This window comes from Phaseolus vulgaris, chromosome 10 (assembly GCF_000499845.2).
Source record: "Phaseolus vulgaris cultivar G19833 chromosome 10, P. vulgaris v2.0, whole genome shotgun sequence".
Lineage (NCBI taxonomy): Eukaryota > Viridiplantae > Streptophyta > Magnoliopsida > Fabales > Fabaceae > Phaseolus > Phaseolus vulgaris.
The window spans coordinates 32,914,268-32,933,608 of NC_023750.2; the positions used below are offsets into that span (position 1 = coordinate 32,914,268).

General features: G+C 33.0%; 1 protein-coding gene across 4 annotated transcripts; it reads left to right on the plus strand.

The window, feature by feature from the left end:
- Positions 1-524: 524 nt before the first annotated feature.
- LOC137819002 (probable phosphopantothenoylcysteine decarboxylase) lies at positions 525-4,670 on the plus strand. Of its 4 annotated transcripts, none has more exons than XM_068622693.1 (3): positions 525-712; positions 2,563-2,979; positions 3,916-4,670. In XM_068622693.1, the coding sequence occupies exons 2-3, from the start codon at positions 2,635-2,637 to the stop codon at positions 4,204-4,206; spliced, it is 636 nt and encodes a 211-aa protein (XP_068478794.1). In that variant the 5' UTR covers positions 525-712; positions 2,563-2,634; the 3' UTR covers positions 4,207-4,670. The 4 variants fall into 4 exon arrangements, with proteins under 4 accessions (XP_068478794.1, XP_068478798.1, XP_068478795.1 ...); XM_068622697.1 differs by having other exon boundaries at positions 2,612-2,979; XM_068622694.1 differs by having other exon boundaries at positions 573-712; positions 2,539-2,979.
- Positions 4,671-19,341: the final 14,671 nt, after the last annotated feature.

A 19,341-nucleotide genomic window follows, 5' to 3' on the forward strand; every position in this document is an offset into this window, starting at 1 on the left:
GAAAATATAATTTATGTTTTAAGGAGTCTTATTAATTTTTTATAAAACAGATTATTTGTAATATTTTGAGTTTTAAAAAGTGATATAAAAAATAATATAATATATTTAAACACATTAATAATATTTATTTTATAATAAAAAATTAAATAAATAATAAGAATTAAATACTTTTTCTTTCACAAAGTTGATAAGTTGATTATTACCGTGATTATGATTTGATATATAACTACTATTTTTTTGGAATAAATTAATTTGTAAAGATATTCTTACATATATTCTGTAAAATTATATTTTAAATATTTTAAAACTTAATAATTTTCTTTTTGTTCTTCTTTTAAAAGTGACTTTTTAAAAAAAATCTTGTTCAAACTAAATTAAAATTAATATCCATTTAAGATGTAATAGGTTTCTTGATCAATGAATATATACTTATTTTATATACTTTACATCCTATAATTAAATATAACATTACTATTTAATAAATAAAAGATGTCTATATTCGTAAAAAAAATTAATTATTACATGACTTTTTAAGAAAAATATTTTGTAATCCACTTTCTTCTTCTTCTTGATAGTTTCGCCCGGGATCTATTTTTGAATACTGACAGCTCGCAAACACTAACAGGAAACAAGAAACGGACTGTTGTCGGCGTCAGTTGGTTGCTGAGGTTGTTCTGTTCTGTTGTCAGAGAAATCACCCTTCCTCCCTTTGGTTAGTTACACTTCTTCTTCCCTTTTATTTCACTTTCACTTTTTGTTGTATACCTTTTCTTCATTTTCCTTCACCCCATCATTGTTTTTCAACAAAAAATAGATCGCACATTTTGTGGGGTTTTCTGGGACTAGAAATAGTGGATTGTGCTTCTGCTGGAACAGGTTTTAGAATATGCTTGTTTAGTTTAGGATTCCGTTCGATACTAATTTTCCTCTCTCTTGTCCGAATTCATCCCAATTCACTGTTCAAATTAGGACTCCCTTTCTTTGTAAAAGTCGTCCTATTTTAATGTTTTGTGATTGTTAAAGCAGGAAATCTCTCTCTAGGGTTCTTGATTTGGGGGAAGGGGCCTAAGTAATTATGAATTTCTATGGCTGAATTCTGATGTGTTATTACGAGGTGGATACTGTACCCCTGTTATATATATATATATATATATATATATATATATATATATATATATATATTGTAAACGTGATTATAGTTTAAAATAAGTTTAATTGGAATATTGGGACAAGGTTAAAGTTTTTTATATTTAATGATGATTGTAAAATTGGTGATTTTTATAATAATGGTTCAATTACATGTTTGGTTTCTATAATTATAAGATCTTTATTTTTTTAGTTACAATATAAAAAAAAAATCTTTTGTTTCGACACAATGTGGGGTGATCTCTATGTAGGCTGATTGACCTGGGGTTCTGATATAATGTATTTCTTTCCAACGGAAGCACCAAAGCAAAATAATCAAATTTCTTAGTAAGTTCAAATTAACCAAATACAACTCAGATTTTAGAGAAATTAAATTAAGAGCTTCTGGAAAAGTTGAAGAGCATAAATTAATTTTAGGTTATGAGAGAAACTTTAATTCATTTTACCTTTCTTTTCTTTTTATTATGTATTTATAGAAAAAAGTTATCATAAAGACTTTATCTTAATCAACATCACCGATTCCTACAAGAAGAATCGCATTCAGGTCTCTAACACCAAGAAGCCCATCTTCTTGTACGTTAATCTCGCCAAGAGATATATGAAACAGCATAACGAGGTCGAACTTTCAGCACTAGGAATGGGTATTGAAATCCCTATCGCCTTTTTTTTTCTTGTGTTTTGAGTTTTATTCGTTGAATTTCGCCGGTGTTGGTTCTATTGGTTACTTATTGATTAGCAATGTGGAATCAATCCTTTCTGTTCATTCAGGTTGCTAAATATAACTCTTTTTTCTGTTGGGATTTTTTTATAAACTAAAGAATGATTACATTTCTTAAGTCTAACATTCGGTGAACAGAGCATTACTCTTGGAAACAGACATAAATTGATTAGGTTTCATTGGCTACCCCTGCATGCCCTGAACTTTTGAATGCCTTCAGTCTTGGTCTTTGATTCAGGCCTTTCATATTTTCCTCTGAATTAAACTTTCTATACTGTGATGCTGGTGTTAAACTTTTTATATATGTACTCATGCTCAGTTTTAAAGCATCATATCACTGGCCTCCTATTCTCCGATTCCTCGTGAAATTCCAAATAAGCAGTAGGTAGGTTGCCTACGTTTGTTTGCTTTGCTGACCCCATGGTATCCTTGAACTAGGCCTAGGAGTAAGAACTGAAGTGTGTATAATCTTAACAGGACTATAGTATGTAGAGGTAGATTTAGATGTGTATGGCTGTGGTTAAGCTTAGCTTTAGATGCTAGCTGTGTATGGCTGTGGTTAGACTTTGCTTTAGAGGCATGTATATTTGAGTTTTATTTCAATAACTAAGGATTTTTTTCCTTTTGCATCAATGTGATTCAAATATTTAGTAACTATATACTGTCCTCTGAAGGGGTTTTAGTTTACCAATTTGAAGGTTTTTAATGAGTGAGCTGAAACTCCTGTTTGAATCATGGAAATTTAAGATCATTGTGGAAGGCTCTCGGTGATGGCCTGTTCAAAACCTGTAAAAGCTGAGGGAGAGACTATGGCTGTGGATGGTGCACCAAGAAAGCCCCGGATTCTACTTGCTGCTAGTGGGAGTGTTGCTGCTGTTAAATTTGCAAATCTTTGTCATTGTTTCTCTGAATGGGCAGATGTAAGAGCAGTTGCCACAAGTGCATCTTTGCATTTCATTGATAGAGCTTCAATGCCAAAGGATGTAACTTTATACACCGATGACAATGAATGGTCTAGTTGGATGAAACTTGGTGATAATGTGCTTCACATCGAGCTTCGCAAATGGGCTGATATCATGGTCATTGCTCCATTATCAGCAAACACCCTTGGCAAGGTAATTAAGGATGCATTTGGGTAAACAACTCAAGTGCTTATTGAATAAAAGCTTTGGTTGTTTCTATAATTGAAGAGAAAATATGATTACACTGTTCTCAGAGAAGTTATGACCTTATTTGACTTAAAAAGTTACTTTAAATAATTGCAATTTGAAGAGGTCACTCAAGTGGCACTTGAATCTTGAATGTGACAATCAGGTTGTTATTCATATTAGCTCAAATCCCGTCTTTCATGAAATAACCAAACATATTAAAATCGATTGTCATTTTATTTGAGAAAAGATTGTGTCTAGTGACATCAAGACTGAGTTTGTTAATTCCAATGATCAATTAATAGATATTTTTACTAAATCTTTATGAGATCCAAAATTTATTATATTTGTAACAAGCTTGGCACATACAATTTATATGCACCAGCTGGAGGGAAAATTTTAGATGTAACGAGCTCAGCCTATATGTTTTCTATGTTTCTTATCTATTAATTCATAACCCTACTTGTTTATTATACACAAGTGATTAATCCTATACCTCTTTTTACTTTATTATTACAAACTGTTTTCAAAAGCTACCCTGCATAGCTTATTAATATAAACTATTGCATTTTCTCTCCTAGACATTGGCACAAGTGCTTGTGTCAAAAGATAAAGCCTAAATAAGTTGTAAATAAGTTTATCTGAGCATATCTTAAATAGACAAATGGTAGTACTTTGTCTTTTCTACACGGTGACAACAAGTTAAAATTATAGCTTATATTTCTCCACATTAAATTAAAGAAACTGGCATGTCTGTGACATACCTATTCTTGTACAGTGCAGGCAAGTTCACTCAATGATATGTGTTCATATGCATATTTTGGTGTTCAGCATTTGTGTGGACATCTTATATAGGGTTTACATGAGTTTCTATTAAAGTAAGTTGAATATATGTTGTTGTAGATTGCTGGAGGGTTGTGTGACAATCTACTGACATGCATTGTGCGAGCCTGGGACTACAGCAAGCCGTTTTTTGTTGCACCAGCCATGAACACTCTTATGTGGAACAATCCTTTCACCGAGCGGCATCTCATCTCCATTGATGAGCTTGGCATTTCTCTCATCCCACCTGTTACAAAGAGGTTAGCTTGTGGGGATTATGGCAATGGTGCCATGGCTGAACCCTCTACCATTTACTCAACTGTAAGGCTCTTCTATGAGTCAAAGGCTCAGCAAGGTAATGGTGATATCTGACAATGTTGACAATTGGAAACAAGTAATCAATGGCGTCCTAGGACTTGTCTTGACCATTGTTTTATTGCATTTGTATTTCTTACATCTAGTCTGATCATAGGTGGTGTGTATTATTTGGGACAAAACTCAGAGGTTGATTTTTCGGTGCTTTCTAATGTTGTTCTCCAATTAGAAATAGAGTTTCATCTCAGGAATTTGGAAAGTAAAAAAGTTTGCATTAAGTAACAGCATAGCTTATTGAGATAAAAATCTAATTCTAATTAGAGAACAACACCACAAATGCACATGAAAAACTGTATCAAAGTTTTGTCCTATTTTTTTATTGCAGAGGGAATGTTCTGCAGATTCCTTTGTGTATCGACATTGATGCATGTACATCTCCTAAATCAGAGGACCATGACATGAACTTTTGTATGCAGAAAAAAATCATAACATTTTATGCAGATAATGTCCTTTTAATTACACATAATGTGAACCTTTTAATAACCAATGAGTTGGCATGAAATGTAACATCTATAAAAATCTCAGTGAATCCAGTCATCGGATGTTGATCCTCTGCAGTTGTTTTTAAACTGCAAGTTTATATTACAAAAAATAAAAATAAAAACTGTGGTATTAATAGAAAACATTGAGTCCATGCACCAGGTTCAATTTATATTTGGCCCTCTCAGTAATAGAGTAGCATAGCAGGAACAAAGCAGAGGAACCTGAGAAGTTATGGGATTCAAGCAAAGTGGTATTCAATAGCAATTATTGTGGCGATGTCGTAATATTTTATTGAATTCTCTGTAGTTGAAATTTAAAAAATGGGTAAAAATATTTACTCTTGGAACATCTTTGTTTGAGATTTTTTGGGTAAATTATTTGCAAAATGTTATCTTTGTTTTCATCTTTACTCCTTCACACACACTAGGTAAAATGATGACATGTCAAGGTGTGCAAGTTTATCAATTTTAATCAAACACAATATGCCACCAAATCTGGTACCTAGAGATGAGATTGAATCTGACCCTATTTTAAGGGGTTGTCAAATTTATTTTAAGTAAAACTATGGTTCAATTTTTTTAATAAAATATTATTGATGTAGTTAGTTATTACTTCAAAACAGTTAATACTATCTTAATTGCATGAATATTTTTTTTATAGAGTTGTAATGTTTTAACCTTGGTTCAGTTGTGGTAAGGTTATACAACCCTTTTCAACGTCATGTTATAAAGTAATTGTATCTCTCGATTTTGAAAAAAAAAAACCTTTTAATTAAGATAAATTTCTACATCTGCTCTCAGGCAAATTCTTCCTACATCCCACACACTTTTAATTTCCAAAAATTCTTTCATTTCGAAAATAAAAATCCAGAATTGAAAAAAAAAATACATTATGAAAAAAGTATATCTGGAATAGATTATGGTATTTTGGAAATAAAAATCCAAAATAGAATTTAAAAATAAAAAATCTCATTAAAAAAATAATTCTGGAATGAAATTAAAAATACGTTCAAAAAAAATCTAAAAACATATTCTGGGAAAGAGATCCAAAATGTATTTATATTTGTACATCCCTTTTATTTAAAAATATTTTTGTCATTTTAATTTGAAAACAGATTCAAATTTGATAGGTGAAGGCAGTAATTGTCTGGCTTTTATTAAAAAAATTAAAACCGAAAATGAATTTTGTATATATATTATCATTCACACCTAATGTCTGTCACACAATCACCGTTCATTTTCAATGACAAGAATTTTTATCATAAAAAAGCTAGAGAAAATTGTGCATCTACTATGTAATTTGTTAAAAGTTTTTATATTTTTGTCAAATAATAAATTATCATATGTTTATATGATAATTTTAAAATCGTAACTATGTAATGATTTATGATTTATTGATTATAACAATGTTAGCGAACCAGGTGGTATAATGGGATTCAAGTATAAATTTCACATTTACCGATCCTTCTCCTTTTTTTGTTAGACATTCTTTCTCCTCTCAACTTCCTCTTTTTCTAAGATATTGATCGAGCCATTTTGTACATCGCAAGCTTGTGACACATAACTTGTCGATCAGTGTCAGAAATATCGATTTTTGTTTATGTGAACATATGAAATTTGAAGCTTCAACTAGCTCTAGAATGGAGGTTGAATTGAGTCTAAACTCAATTTGTAGAGTATAAAAAATTAAAACTAGTGTCTAAGCGAAAGATATATAAAGAGACAAAAGTTATACTGGTTCACTCAACAACAAGGACTATGTCCAATCCCCTTGAGCAACCCACTTAAGACCCTTTTACTAAGTATTTTTCACATTTTCAGATACACAAGTATTTTTCACCTATTTCACGTCACCCATTACTCTTACACCTCTGCAAATCACCAAGTATTTTCTACCTCTCTAGGTACATCAAGTATTCTCTACTTCTCTAGGCAATCAATCATAATCTCCCCCTAAGATCAAGACCTCTTGACAATAAGAAAACTTCTCTACTAAGAGAATAATGAAATCTCCAAGGGTATACTAAGAGAACAATGAAGAATTTACAATGGTTTAGCTCACAACCCAATCTCACAATTTTGATATTCTAAGCAAATGTAAATTATATAACACGAATCTAATCACACAAATATAAATTTCATTTTTGTACTCATTGAAAGCTTGCATGTCATTATGTACATTTATCTATAGTGTTCTTCATTTTCAAGGTCTTGATATAGTCTTCAGAAATGTGATTGTTGAGACTAGAGTTCTTCATTCTTCCATATAGGCGTTAGACATTCAATATAGAAACATTTGTTCCTGATTAATCTTTCCATGTCTTGAACGTGTAAGAAATTTCAAATACTTTTTTTTTTATATTCTTCAAATATGAACGTTGAGGCTTTAATATAGTCTACCACGTTATTCTTCTTTCTTGAATGCGGTAGATGCTTAAGATAGAAACTTCTGCTCTGATGCAATATGTGCATTATTGAGTCATTATAAACATTTCAAAATGTTTCTTTAACTTAATTAAATTTGAACGTTAAAGTTTTAATCAATTTTGCACTTGAATATTCTAATTCCAATTTTGTTCATCATCTTCCACGTGTTAGATGCTCAATATAAAAATATTGGCTTTTATGAAATATGAGCATCTTTAACATGCATTTGGTCTTCAAATACTTTCTTCATATATATGAACTTTGTTTGTTGAGGTTTGAAAATATTTGGACTTGGATTTTCTATTTTTGTAGTGTTCATCTTCTTTTTCGCATTAGACACTCATACAGGAATGTTCATATATGTGTCTTAAATGTGTTTTATCACTTGTTTGCGCTTCAAAACATATTTCTCTCTAAATATCTTCATTCGTATATCCTTGACCTTACTTCACACTTAATCTTGCAAATCTCTCTTGTCAACTTCATTTCTTTTCTATCATACGCTGAAAATGGAAACTTAGGCTCTCAACTTTGTTCACGTCTTTATGTTAATTTGTAATATTTAGGAACAATATCAATATCAGTAAAAAATTTAATTTATGGGTATTACTGGAACAATATCTTTATAATATCTTCAAATTATCGAAATTTTCTTTTCTCAGATATTTCACCTTGAATATGGATTCAAATTCTTTCCAAGTTAATATAAAATCAGAACATTGTAGTATAGTTATATTTAACCTAAATATTATTTCACTAAACATATTTAAATAAACTCTTCGATATAGAAAATTTTCATGCTCTATTTTTTAAAGACTTTACAGTGAAATAATGTTCACTCAAAAACTTTCCAGTACAATTTTAAATTTTATTCTAATTGCCCAGTAAATATTTAAAACCAATATGGAAAACATAAGAGCAGTGTCACAAAACATTCTATGAATATAAAAATTTAATATGAACACTACCTCAATGCAGTGGTTTATCTTGTTGAAGATGGATGTGACTCCTTCAAGTCAATGTGTTTGATGTAGCAAAGTGTGTGTTTTGTTTTGAAGTTTGTATTTGTACTTGGGTAGTCTTGTATATAGGTTAGAGTGTTTAAAGTGAGCTTTTTGCATCGTGACCCACCTCTAAACCCTTATCAAGGTGATAAGATCAAGCACAACGTTTTCTAAATGTTTTTCTCATATTTTTTCAAAAATATGTTTTACTGCATAGAAAATGAATCTGTTGTTTCTCAAATGAATAAATTCTTTTTTAACTGGTGCCTTGTTTTTTAAAGTTTTTTTATAACTTTGTTTTTTGTACCAAGTAACTTAGCTCAGCCTTTTCATGCTATCAAAACAACTGAGTTGCAACATTTTAAAATCTATCTTTGTCTTTTTTAAAATAAATCTATATAATTTCAATGTTCTTTTTATAACAGCTTTTTAAACTGTTTTTTAAAAATCTGTTATAAATAATTTCCTATATAAAGAGAGTCATATCTCTCTAAAAAGAGTGTTGAGAAAACGAGTTTGAAACAAAGATTAAGAGTTTTCAAAGAATTCAAAAAGAATTTGCACGTGTTCTTGGAAGAGTTTTTCAAAAGAATAATGTGGGCTTGTTCTTGAGAGACTTAAGTTTGGTAGGAGGTGTTGTCACTGTTTTTGCAACTTGTTCTACATATCTTTTCTGTATTCTGCATTCTCCTTCCAGGTATATTCAATTTCATCTTTCTATTCTTTGTAATTGTGGTTGTAAGACTCTTCTTGATAGGGTTTCTTGAAGAGTTGGGTGAGCTGAAATAAGGTTTTTTCAGCTAGGTGTGCCTTGTTCTTGTTGGGTTCAAGAACATTAGGTTGTGTAATTGTTTTGTATTGTTTTTTAGTGGATTTCACCTTGGGAAAGGTGAGACTGGATGTAGCTCATTTGAGTGAACCAATATAATCTTGTGGTGTTCAATCTTCCTTAATCTTTGCACTCATTTACTGTTTCATGTGTTAATCTGACAGAAAATAAACCTGTTCAATTAAAATTGAATCTATTCTTTCTAGGTCTGTTCATACTGTTCTTGATTACTGGAAAATCAATCTGAATATCTTTTTGAAATTTGTGTGTCTAATTTGGTGATAATTGAAGTATATTGGTCTGTGAAAATCAAGTACATCAATTGGCACTGTTCATTCAAGTGTGAAGTTTAATATTCAAAGATTGTATCTTGTTTCAACTCTTTGTTCTTTGTCTGTGCATATTAATGTGATACGTTGAGTGCTGATCAATTCTCTCAATATCTGGAAATCATATAATTGAAATAATGTTATGTTAAAGTAAGCAGAAAAATAAATTTGTTCTTTCCAATATAAATTGATTCTTTTACTCTGTTTTGATAAAAGACTTAATCTGTTTGAAAATTTTAAGAGCTCAATTCACCTCCCCCCCCTTTTGAAACATATCTAACGAGTAGAAGATACTTGTATCGTCTAATATGTTCAATATTCGGTGTTCATCTAACGAATTGTAAGTGAGTGCTTTGATATCGTCTGCCTTATTATATCTAAAGGGATCGTCTAACGAGATCTTCTAATGAATCCATGAGCTCTTAGATCATCTGTTAAGTTCTTCTTAACGAGTTCGTCTGATGTAGTTCCTCAATATCATCTAACGCGCTTTTTGATATCGTTTGATATGTTCCTGTGGGATCGTCTTACAGATATTTTTTTCTTTGAAACACTCGTTTGGATAGTCTATCATGTTTTGATATTATCTTAATAATCTTAGAATTTTGTCCAACATTGAGACCAAAATGGATCTGATGGTCTTCTTTCGTGAGTGTGTGCTATTGATTCATCTAATAGTCTTTTATTGTTATATCGTTTGCTCGTTAAAGGCAATGGGTCTTGCTCATCTTCTCTGATGTTCTTGTCTAATCTTAGATTGCATATGAGTGAGCATTGTTATATTATAACACATCTTATAGTGTTTGTTATCATCAAAACATATAGACGTTTATATCATGATATCGTCTTATAGGTATTAGATTGTCTAGTGGTTACTAGATTGTCTAGCGTCTTAACAAATTTTTTCCAAGAGGGTGACAATAAGGATTTTCGTGTTCTCATGTGGAAATGATATTTATAACTTGGTGTTTGCTTGGTTCCCCAATCTAGAGAAAAGTTGTCTCCTCTCTCAACTTTACACTTTTATTGTCATTGATGTGAGGATCTAAGTCTGTCGTGACAACCATCTTGTCCTTCTTGACCTATTGTGGATCTTGTGGGTTGGGCAAATATGTAATAGTCAAATTATCAACATAACACTCTCTAATCTCTAGTCCACGTGCAATGTTATTATGTCCCTTGTTGTTAAAGGGACTTCATAGTAAGGTAAGAGGTGGAAACAACACATCAAAGGCATTTAGGAAAGGTTTGTCGATTAGGATATTATTGTAAGTATTAGCATTGATGATGATATACTGCACTTTGATGGTGCAATAGTTTGTATTCCCTTCCCTAAACTTCGTATATAAGTTGATGTAGCCACGTGTATCAACTATTTCCCTAGAAATATCTTCATATGGTTCTATTGCACTTTTTGAGAACTTCAAGTGCTTTAAGGATTTTCAATATAGGATGCTGACAAACTCAATTGGTTGACCAATGTCTTCATTACAACAAAATTTTCTACTAAGTCAATGAAGGTAATGAAAGGCATCTTCCTCTTTAGAGCCCATACTACTTACAAATGTTTTCTCTAAGATGAGATGAATATTTCTTCTCTTGTAAAGCTTTATGCAATTGTGTTGATGACTTTTTGAAGGGATTGATATTGGTTTTGAGTTCCTTTCTTTAAGAGGGGGGATGTTTTCAATGCTTCTCTCGATGATGATTTTCTTCCCTTCACTTTGGTTTGATCTTGCCTTTTAAAGTGAGACATTATTTTTTCGCAAGTTCATAATTGTGATGGCATCAATAATGTCGAGTAGGATTTTGTGTTAGGTGATGTTGGAACCTTCCTTGATGTAGAGATTAGTTTGGTGTTAAGAGTTTCTTTCACGATTCATGCTCTATTAGCAATTAGGGTGTAGTGCATAAATTATAGACTGTAAGGCTCATGGATCCAATGTACAAGTTGCAATTGATGATTGAGATATTTTTTGCAAGCTTTTTTCTTGCTAAAGCTATTTCCCACTTAGACTTTGTTAAGGAAGTCTTTAAGTTCCTCTAGTTGCATGAACTTGATAACTTTATGTCTTAGCTCATTTAGGTTAGATGTTGGTTTCTTACATAAACTATTTGTGAAGGGTTCAAGTTTAAAAGTCGTGACCATGTCGTAATAGCACCTTCAGGTTTAGGTTCCTTATGTTTAAATCCACTTTGTCAAACCATTCCATGAGCACTTGCAAAAAATCTCTCTTTTCCTGTTAAATGTTCACCAGTACAATGAAAATTAGGTGTCATGGAAAATTGTGTGTCAAACTTTATTACCATTGTGTCAAAACAATCTATGAAGCAAGTGAGTAGTTGTATGAACTAACTCTACACTACCCTTTGAGACACTGTGTTAAATAGTCTTAGAAGATGACATTATTCATGTTGTAGAAACCAATATGGGTTATGTACATATCCACGTGTTCATTAGGATGGTGGTTTCTGTTGAACCAAGTGGTGTTCAAGCTTTGAAGAATCCAAATCCTTTGAAGGATGTTGAAGCCTCTGCTGTGCTTGGTGTTGCTGTGCTGGTTTAGCTTAGTTCTGGGGTAGTTTGGATGTTGTAATCCACCCTTTGATTAAATCTAAAGCATAAACATCTCAATCTTTGTGAAAGTAAAATGTTTTTAAAATAAGTTAAAACAACCGATTGTTTTGTCGAAACAACCGATTGTTTGTACTTAGGTATTCTGAGAAAAAGATTGAAAACTGTTTTTAAAATGGTTGAACTGTTAAGTACCAAAACAACCGATTGATTCGAGGAAACAACCGATTGTTTGTTTTGGGACCATAACAGAAAAACTGTTTTCTGTTTGACTGAGCTTTAAATGATTTAACTGCTTACGCTCCAGTCATTAAATGCTTTGACCAATCTTTAAATGCAATTTAAGAGTTTGTTAAGATTTGATAACAAACTACATCTTTGAATATATTCAGAAAAACAGATTTAAGAATTAATCTTTGACAAGTTTTTGATAAGAGTTTTTGAGTTTTTAAAGAGCTGAGATTGCTAAGAGTTTGTGATTGATCAAAGTGTATGGAATAGGATTCTGCTTGTATTGATTTCAGATTATCTTCTGTAACAAGTGTAATCCTTGTACTCTGTTAAAACAAGTTTCGTTTCTGTGTTTGCTGAGATTGGCTGTGTGTTCTTGAGGGGATCAAAATCAGCAATCTTAGTGTTGGTGTGTTGGCCAAGAAGAGTGTGTGTCTTGAGGTGTTCAAGGTCATTCTCTTGGTTGTTGTGTAAGTGATCAAGGTGTGATTGTTTAGTGGATTTCCTCAAGGTTTCTGAGAAGACTGGATGTAGCTCTGGGTTTGGAGTGAACCAGTATAAACAACTGTGTACAATCTCACTATCCCTATCTCTTTAAATTCAGTTTTGTTATTTGATAATTGGTATAAACAACCGATTGTTTCGTTAAAACAACCGATTGTTTTTCCAGTATTGTGCTTTTGCTTTATGTTTTGGAAAATTTGATTTCTTAATCAAGGTTTTCTTGAAGTATTTTCAGTCTAAGCTTAAAAGTTTCTAAAAATATTTCTTAAACAATTCACCCCCCTCTCGTTTAAGGCCATATATTCTAACAATTGATATCAGAGCTTGGTTCTTGAAAGTTATTCAAGTTGATCAAAAAATCTTTTTTCTATGGCTGGAAAACTATCTTTTGAGGAGGGTGCTTCAATCTACAAACTACCTTTATTCTGTGGATTGAATTACAAGTTTTGGGAAGCAAGAATGAAAATCTTTATTGAATCTATTGATCAAAGAATTTGGGATTCAATTGAGAATGGTCCTTACATTCCAAAGTTCAAAAAGGATAATTCTTTTATTGTAAAACCTTTGTCTAAATGGACAAATGATGAATGTAAGATGGCTCAGCTTGATCGGTCTGCTCAAAACATTATAGCTTCTGCACTAGATACTAATGAATTTTTCAGGATATCAAAGTGCAAAACTGCTAAGGATATGTGGGATACACTCAAGGTTGTTCATGAACCAAAGGAAGCAATGACAAAGAGTCAAGAATGAAGGAAAAGAAGGCAAAATAAGAAAAGCCTCAATCTTTGCTTCATGGCCAGAAGGGAGGATGACTCAAGTAGTGTAAGTTCATCAAACTCTTCAAACTCTGAAAATTATGGTCAATTGCTTTAAGCCTTTCAAGAAACGCATGCAGAAGCCAACCGATTGGCTCTCTTGAACAATCGGTTAAAAGAAAAGAACAGCTGGCTTGAAAACAGAGTAAAGGCACTGGAAGAGGATTTAGAAAATTCAAAAACAGATTTTGAAAATCTGGAAATCATTTACAAAAACTCCTCTTGCAAGTGTGATACTCTAGTTTGTGAAAATTGCGAAAATCTTGAAAAGAAGGTTCACTATCTTGTTAAAACAGTGGCTAAGCTTTCTAAAGGCCAATCCAACTTTGAGAGTGTTCTAGCATCTCAAAACTGTGTTTTTGGAAAAGCTGGATTGGTTTTAATCCACCACAAAACAAACAAGATAGATTTTCAAAATCATTTTCGAAAATGCCAGAAAAACAATCGATTGGACCATCGAAACAACCGATTGTTACATGCTTCTATTGCATGAAAAGAGGTCATTCTGTGAGGTTCTGTAAAATAAAAAAACATGTTGTTCCTAAAGGTCTTATGAAGTGGATTCCTAAGGGAAATAAAGCTTTAATTGATGAGTATAAACCAGATGGACCCACATTCATAAGGGGACCAAATCTTTGTACGTGAAAATCTATTTTGTAGGAAATATTGGAGGAGAGCAAGCAACTATGGTACTTGGATAGTGGATGCTCCAAGCATATGACTGGGGACAAATCAAAGTTCCTGAGTATCTCCTTCAAGCAAGAGGGACATGTCACCTATGGAGACAACAACAAAGGAAGAATTCTCGGGAGAGGATCCATAGGAGATGAGAACATCTTGGTAATCCATGATGTACTTTTTGTTGAAGGCCTAAAGCATAATCTGCTGAGCTTTAGCCAACTATGTGACAAGGGGTATCAAGTGATGTTCAAGACAAACACATGTGAACTCTGTCTACCTAACACCAAAGAGGTAATGTTGGTAGGTAAGAGAGTTAATAATGTGTATCTTCTAGATATCTCTTCACCATATTCAATTGGATGTCTTCTATCCAAGCAAGATTAATCTTGGCTTTGGCATAGAAGAATTGCTCATATTCACATGAATCATTTGAACAAGCTTATTTCAAAAGATCTTGTGATTGGGTTGCCAAAACTCAAGTTTGAGAGGGATCACATTTGTGAAGCATGCCAAAAAGGGAAACAAGTGAAAAGTTCTTTCGAAATTAAAAACGTTGTTTCATCTTTGAGACCTCTTGAACTTCTTCACATGGATCTCTTTGGACCCTCAAGAACTATGAGTCTTGGTGGAAATTATTATGCTCTTGTTATTGTTGATGACTTTTCTAGGTACACTTGGACTATTTTCTTGGAATCAAAGAGTGATGCCTTTGCTGCATTCAAAAAGCTAGCAAGAAGACTACAAAACATAAAGAACAGCAACATAGGTTCTATAAGGAGTGATCATGAGGAGAATTTCAGAATGAGAAATTTAGCAAATTCTGTGAGAAGTTGGGAATTCTGCACAATTTCTCTGCTCCAAGAACACCACAGCAAAATGGAGTGGTAGAAAGGAAGAACAGGTCTCTTGAAGAGCTTGCAAGGACAATGCTTAGTGAATCATCACTTCCTAAGTATTTTTGGGCAGATGCAGTGAGCACCTCTTGTTATGTGATGAATAGGGTGCTTATAAGGCCCATTTTGAAGAAAACTCCATATGAACTTTTCAATGGAAGGAAGCCCAACATCAGTCACCTCAAAGTCTTTGGCTGCAGCTGTTTCGTTCTCAACAATGCAAAAGAAAACTTGGGAAAGTTTGATGAGAAAGCGGACCTTGGTATCTTCATTGGTTATTCACTCACAAGTCATGCATATAAAGTATACAACAAGAGGTTGATGACTGTAGAAGAATCAGTTCACGTTTTCTTTGATGAGGTAGATCACAGAATCAATCAAATCCCAAAGACCAGTGCGGAAGAAGATGAACAGAGCATCAATTTGGAGAAGCTGGAAATCTGTGCAGAAAAACAACCGGTTGATTCGCAGAAACAACCGATTGAAATTCTGCAACAGAGTGAGCTGCCCAAGGAGTGGAGGATTCCTAGAGATCTGTCAGTGGATAACATCATAGGGCAGATAAAGGAAGGTGTCTCCACACGTAGCTCCATCTCAAACTTCTGGAGGCACACAACTTTTGTCTCTCAAATTGAACCAAAGTCAATTGAGGAAGCTCTCAAGGATGAGAAGTGGGTTGAAGCTATGCATGAAGAGTTGAATCAGTTTGCAAGAAATGAGGTATGGTTTCTTGTCCCTAAAACTAATAAAATGAATATTATTGGTTCGGAATGGGTTTTCAGGAACAAGCTAGATGAGGATGGTGTGATCACAAGAAACAAAGCAAGGCTAGTTGCCAAGGGCTACAATCAAGAGGAGGGCATAGATTATGGTGAGACCTTTGCTCCTGTTGCTAGATTGGAGGTTGTGAGACTGCTGCTGGCCTTTGCATGTATGAGTGGTTTTAAACTCTTCTAAATGGATGTCAAGAGTGCCTTCTTGAATGGCTACATCAATGAGGAAGTCTATGTAGATCAACCACCGGGCTTTGAAGATCATAAGTATCCCAACCATGTCTTCAAGTTGAAGAAAGCTTTGTATGGACTGAAACAAGCTCCAAGGCAGTGGTATGAGAGGCTTAGCAACTTTCTGCTATCTCATGGATATGAAAGAGGAATGGTAGACAAGACTCTCTTCATCAAGAAGTTAAATGCATAAATAATTCTTGTGCAAATCTATGTTGATGATATCATCTTTGGTGTTACACAAGATAGATTGTGTGAAGAATTTGTGGCTGCAATAAAAGCTAGTAGGTCGGACATCATGTTTGCGGTGTGTCTATGTGCAAGATATCAAGCAAATCCTAAAGAGTCACACTTCAAAGCTGCAAAAAGAATTCTGAAATATCTCAAAGGAACATCATCTGTAGGATTATGGTATCATTCTCACTCCCCAATTCATTTAATTGGTTATTCAGATTCTGACTTTGCAGGTTGCAAGCTAGATAGAAAGAGCACAAGTGGCACTTGTCACCTTCTTGGCTCAAGCCTAATCTCATGGCATAGCAAGAAGCAAGCATGTGTTGCTCTCTCTACTACTGAGGCTGAATATATAGCTGGTGGTAGCTGCTGTGCACAGATTTTGTGGCTCAAGCAACAACTTGCAGATTTTGGATTACAAATCAACAAGGTTCCTTTGATGTGTGATAACACAAGTGCCATCAATCTTACCAAAAATCAGATTTAGCACTCAAGGACCAAACATATTGAGATAAGGCATCATTTCATCAGAGATCATGTACAAAATGGGAATTGTGAAGTGAAGTTTGTGGAGACCAAACTGCAGTTAGCTGACATCTTCTACCAAAAGAGAGGTTTTTCTTCTTAAGAAATGAGTTAAGTATCCTTGATCTTAATAATCTCTCCTAAATCTGTTTTTAATACATGCTAAAATCTATTTGTGAAGACAAATAAGGGGAGAATTAATTGGTTCTTATATATCTTTATCTGATATCGTATAAATTGTTAAAAATCTCTGATATGAAAGTGTTTTCTGCTGCTGCTGATAGAAACAACCGATTGTTTATCATGTTTTATGCTTTGAATGAGTAATAATCTAACTTGCTGCTGTAAGAAGCATTGGACAATATAAATGCTATTTCTGCAGGAACTACTTTAGATTCAATCAGTTACACCACAAGCACTAGGGATTTGTTTTCATCAAATAGGGGGAGATTGTTGAACCAAGTGGTGTTCAAGCTTTGAAGAATCCAAATCCTTTGAAGGATGTTGAAGCCTCTGCTGTGCTTGGTGTTGCTGTGCTGGTTTAGCTTAGTTCTGGGGTAGTTTGGATGTTTTAATCCACCCTTTGATTAAATCTAAAGCATAAGCATCTCAATCTTTGTGAAAGTAAAGGGTTTTCAAACTAAGTTAAAACAACCGATTGTTTTGTCGAAACAACCGATTGTTTGTACTTAGGTGTTTTGAGAAAAAGATTGAAAACTGTTTTTAAAATGGTTGAACTGTTAAGTACCAAAACAACCGATTGATTCGAGGAAACAACTGATTGTTTGTTTTGGGACCATAACAGAAAAACTATTTTCTGTTTGACTGAGCTTTAAATGATTTAACTGCTTACGCTCTAGTCATTAAATGCTTTGACCAATCTTTAAATGCAATTTAAGAGTTTGTTAAGATTTGATAACAAACTACATCTTTGAATATATTCAGAAAAACAGATTTGAGAATTAATCTTTGACAAGTTTTTTATAAGAGTTTTTGAGTTTTTCAAAGAGCTGAGATTGCTAAGAGTTTGTGATTGATCAAAGTGTATGGAATAGGATTCTGCTTGTATTGATTTCAGATTATCTTCTGTAACAAGTGTAATCCTTGTACTCTGTTAACACAAGTTTCGTTTCTGTGTTTGCTGAGATTGGCTGTGTGTTCTTGAGGGGATCAAAATCAGCAATCTTAGTGTTGGTGTGTTGGCCAAGAAGAGTGTGTGTCTTGAGGTATTCAAGGTCATTCTCTTGGTTGTTGTGTAAGTGATCAAGGTGTGATTGTTTAGTGGATTTCCTCAAGGTTTCTGAGAAGACTGGATGTAGCTCTGGGTTTGGAGTGAACCAGTATAAACAACTGTGTACAATCTCACTATCCCTATCTCTTTAAATTCAGTTTTGTTATTTGATAACTGGTATAAACAACTGATTGTTTCGGTAAAACAACTGATTGTTTTTCCAGTATTGTGCTTTTGCTTTATGTTTTGGAAAAACTGATTTCTTAATCAAGGTTTTCTTGAAGTATTTTCATTCTAAGCTTAAAAGTTTCTAAAAATCTTTCTTAAACAATTCACCCCCCTCTCGTTTAAGGCCATATATTCTAACAGTTTTATCATAACGGTCAATGGTGAGGCTCTTTTAGCTTGGTGGGAGGTCAGTCAACATGATCCCATCCAAAAATGGGTGTCAATGAGACCCTCCTATGGTTAGTGAAGTGTGAGTAAAAATGTGATATTGCGATCCAATCTTCTAACTATTATGGCTTTCACTCTTGGTACATACGAGGGTGGAATTTGTCACAAACAACTTAAAGCTTTTGTTCTCCCTCATGTTGCTCCGTGGTAGGCTCGGGTGAGGTGTTTTCCAACCTTATTGCATCCGTCTTGATGATTCTCTCTTTAACTTAAACAACTATTTCCTGAATTTAACTAGCATGTTTGTTTTTTTTTTTTTTTTTTTTATAAAATTTTTTATGTTAGGCATTACTATGCAACTTGAGATAACTAGCATGTTTGTTTCACTTAAATGATTCTTTTGTATTTTAGGAGACCATTGTCGCTTGTTGTTTACCATGTTACTTGTTAGTATAGTATGACATAGAATAGTTCAGCTTAGTCCCACGCTGGATGCCAAATATTTTTATAAGACAAAAATTCTTCATAAAACCGATGTCTTGCTTCTTACTTCAAACTTTTTCTATATTATCTCATAATTCTCCTTATTTTCTTTTTAATTTGACAGACAAGTGTGTCCGTCAAAAAATACTTTAAAACTCAAATTAATTGAAATCATAAATATATAATAATGAAAAGTATATATCTTAAAATCTTCATTTGTTTATAATTTTAATATATTTGTATACCAATAAATCTAAGTTGTGTGTCAAAGTCATTACACTATACTTAATTAGCATTTAATCATTAATTACTTGCATAACATATATTATTTTATGATAAACCATAAACAATACAAATTGAAATTACCTAGCTTTTTAAAACTGTACAAGATCTAAATGAAAAAAAGAAACCTTTAGCTTATAATAAAAAAAGTAACAAAAACTTATAGAGTATAAGTACTTGAAGATGAAGCAATTGGTTTTCAAA

What these genes read in the sequence shown, in the direction of transcription:
- LOC137819002 (XM_068622693.1), top strand. Translation starts at nt 2,635, where the DNA reads ATGGCCTGTTCAAAACCTGTAAAAGCTGAGGGAGAGACTATGGCTGTG. An exon ending in CAGCAAACACCCTTGGCAAG is followed by an intron (nt 2,980 to 3,915) that starts GTAATTAAGGAT and finishes ATGTTGTTGTAG; the next exon opens with ATTGCTGGAGGGTTGTGTGA.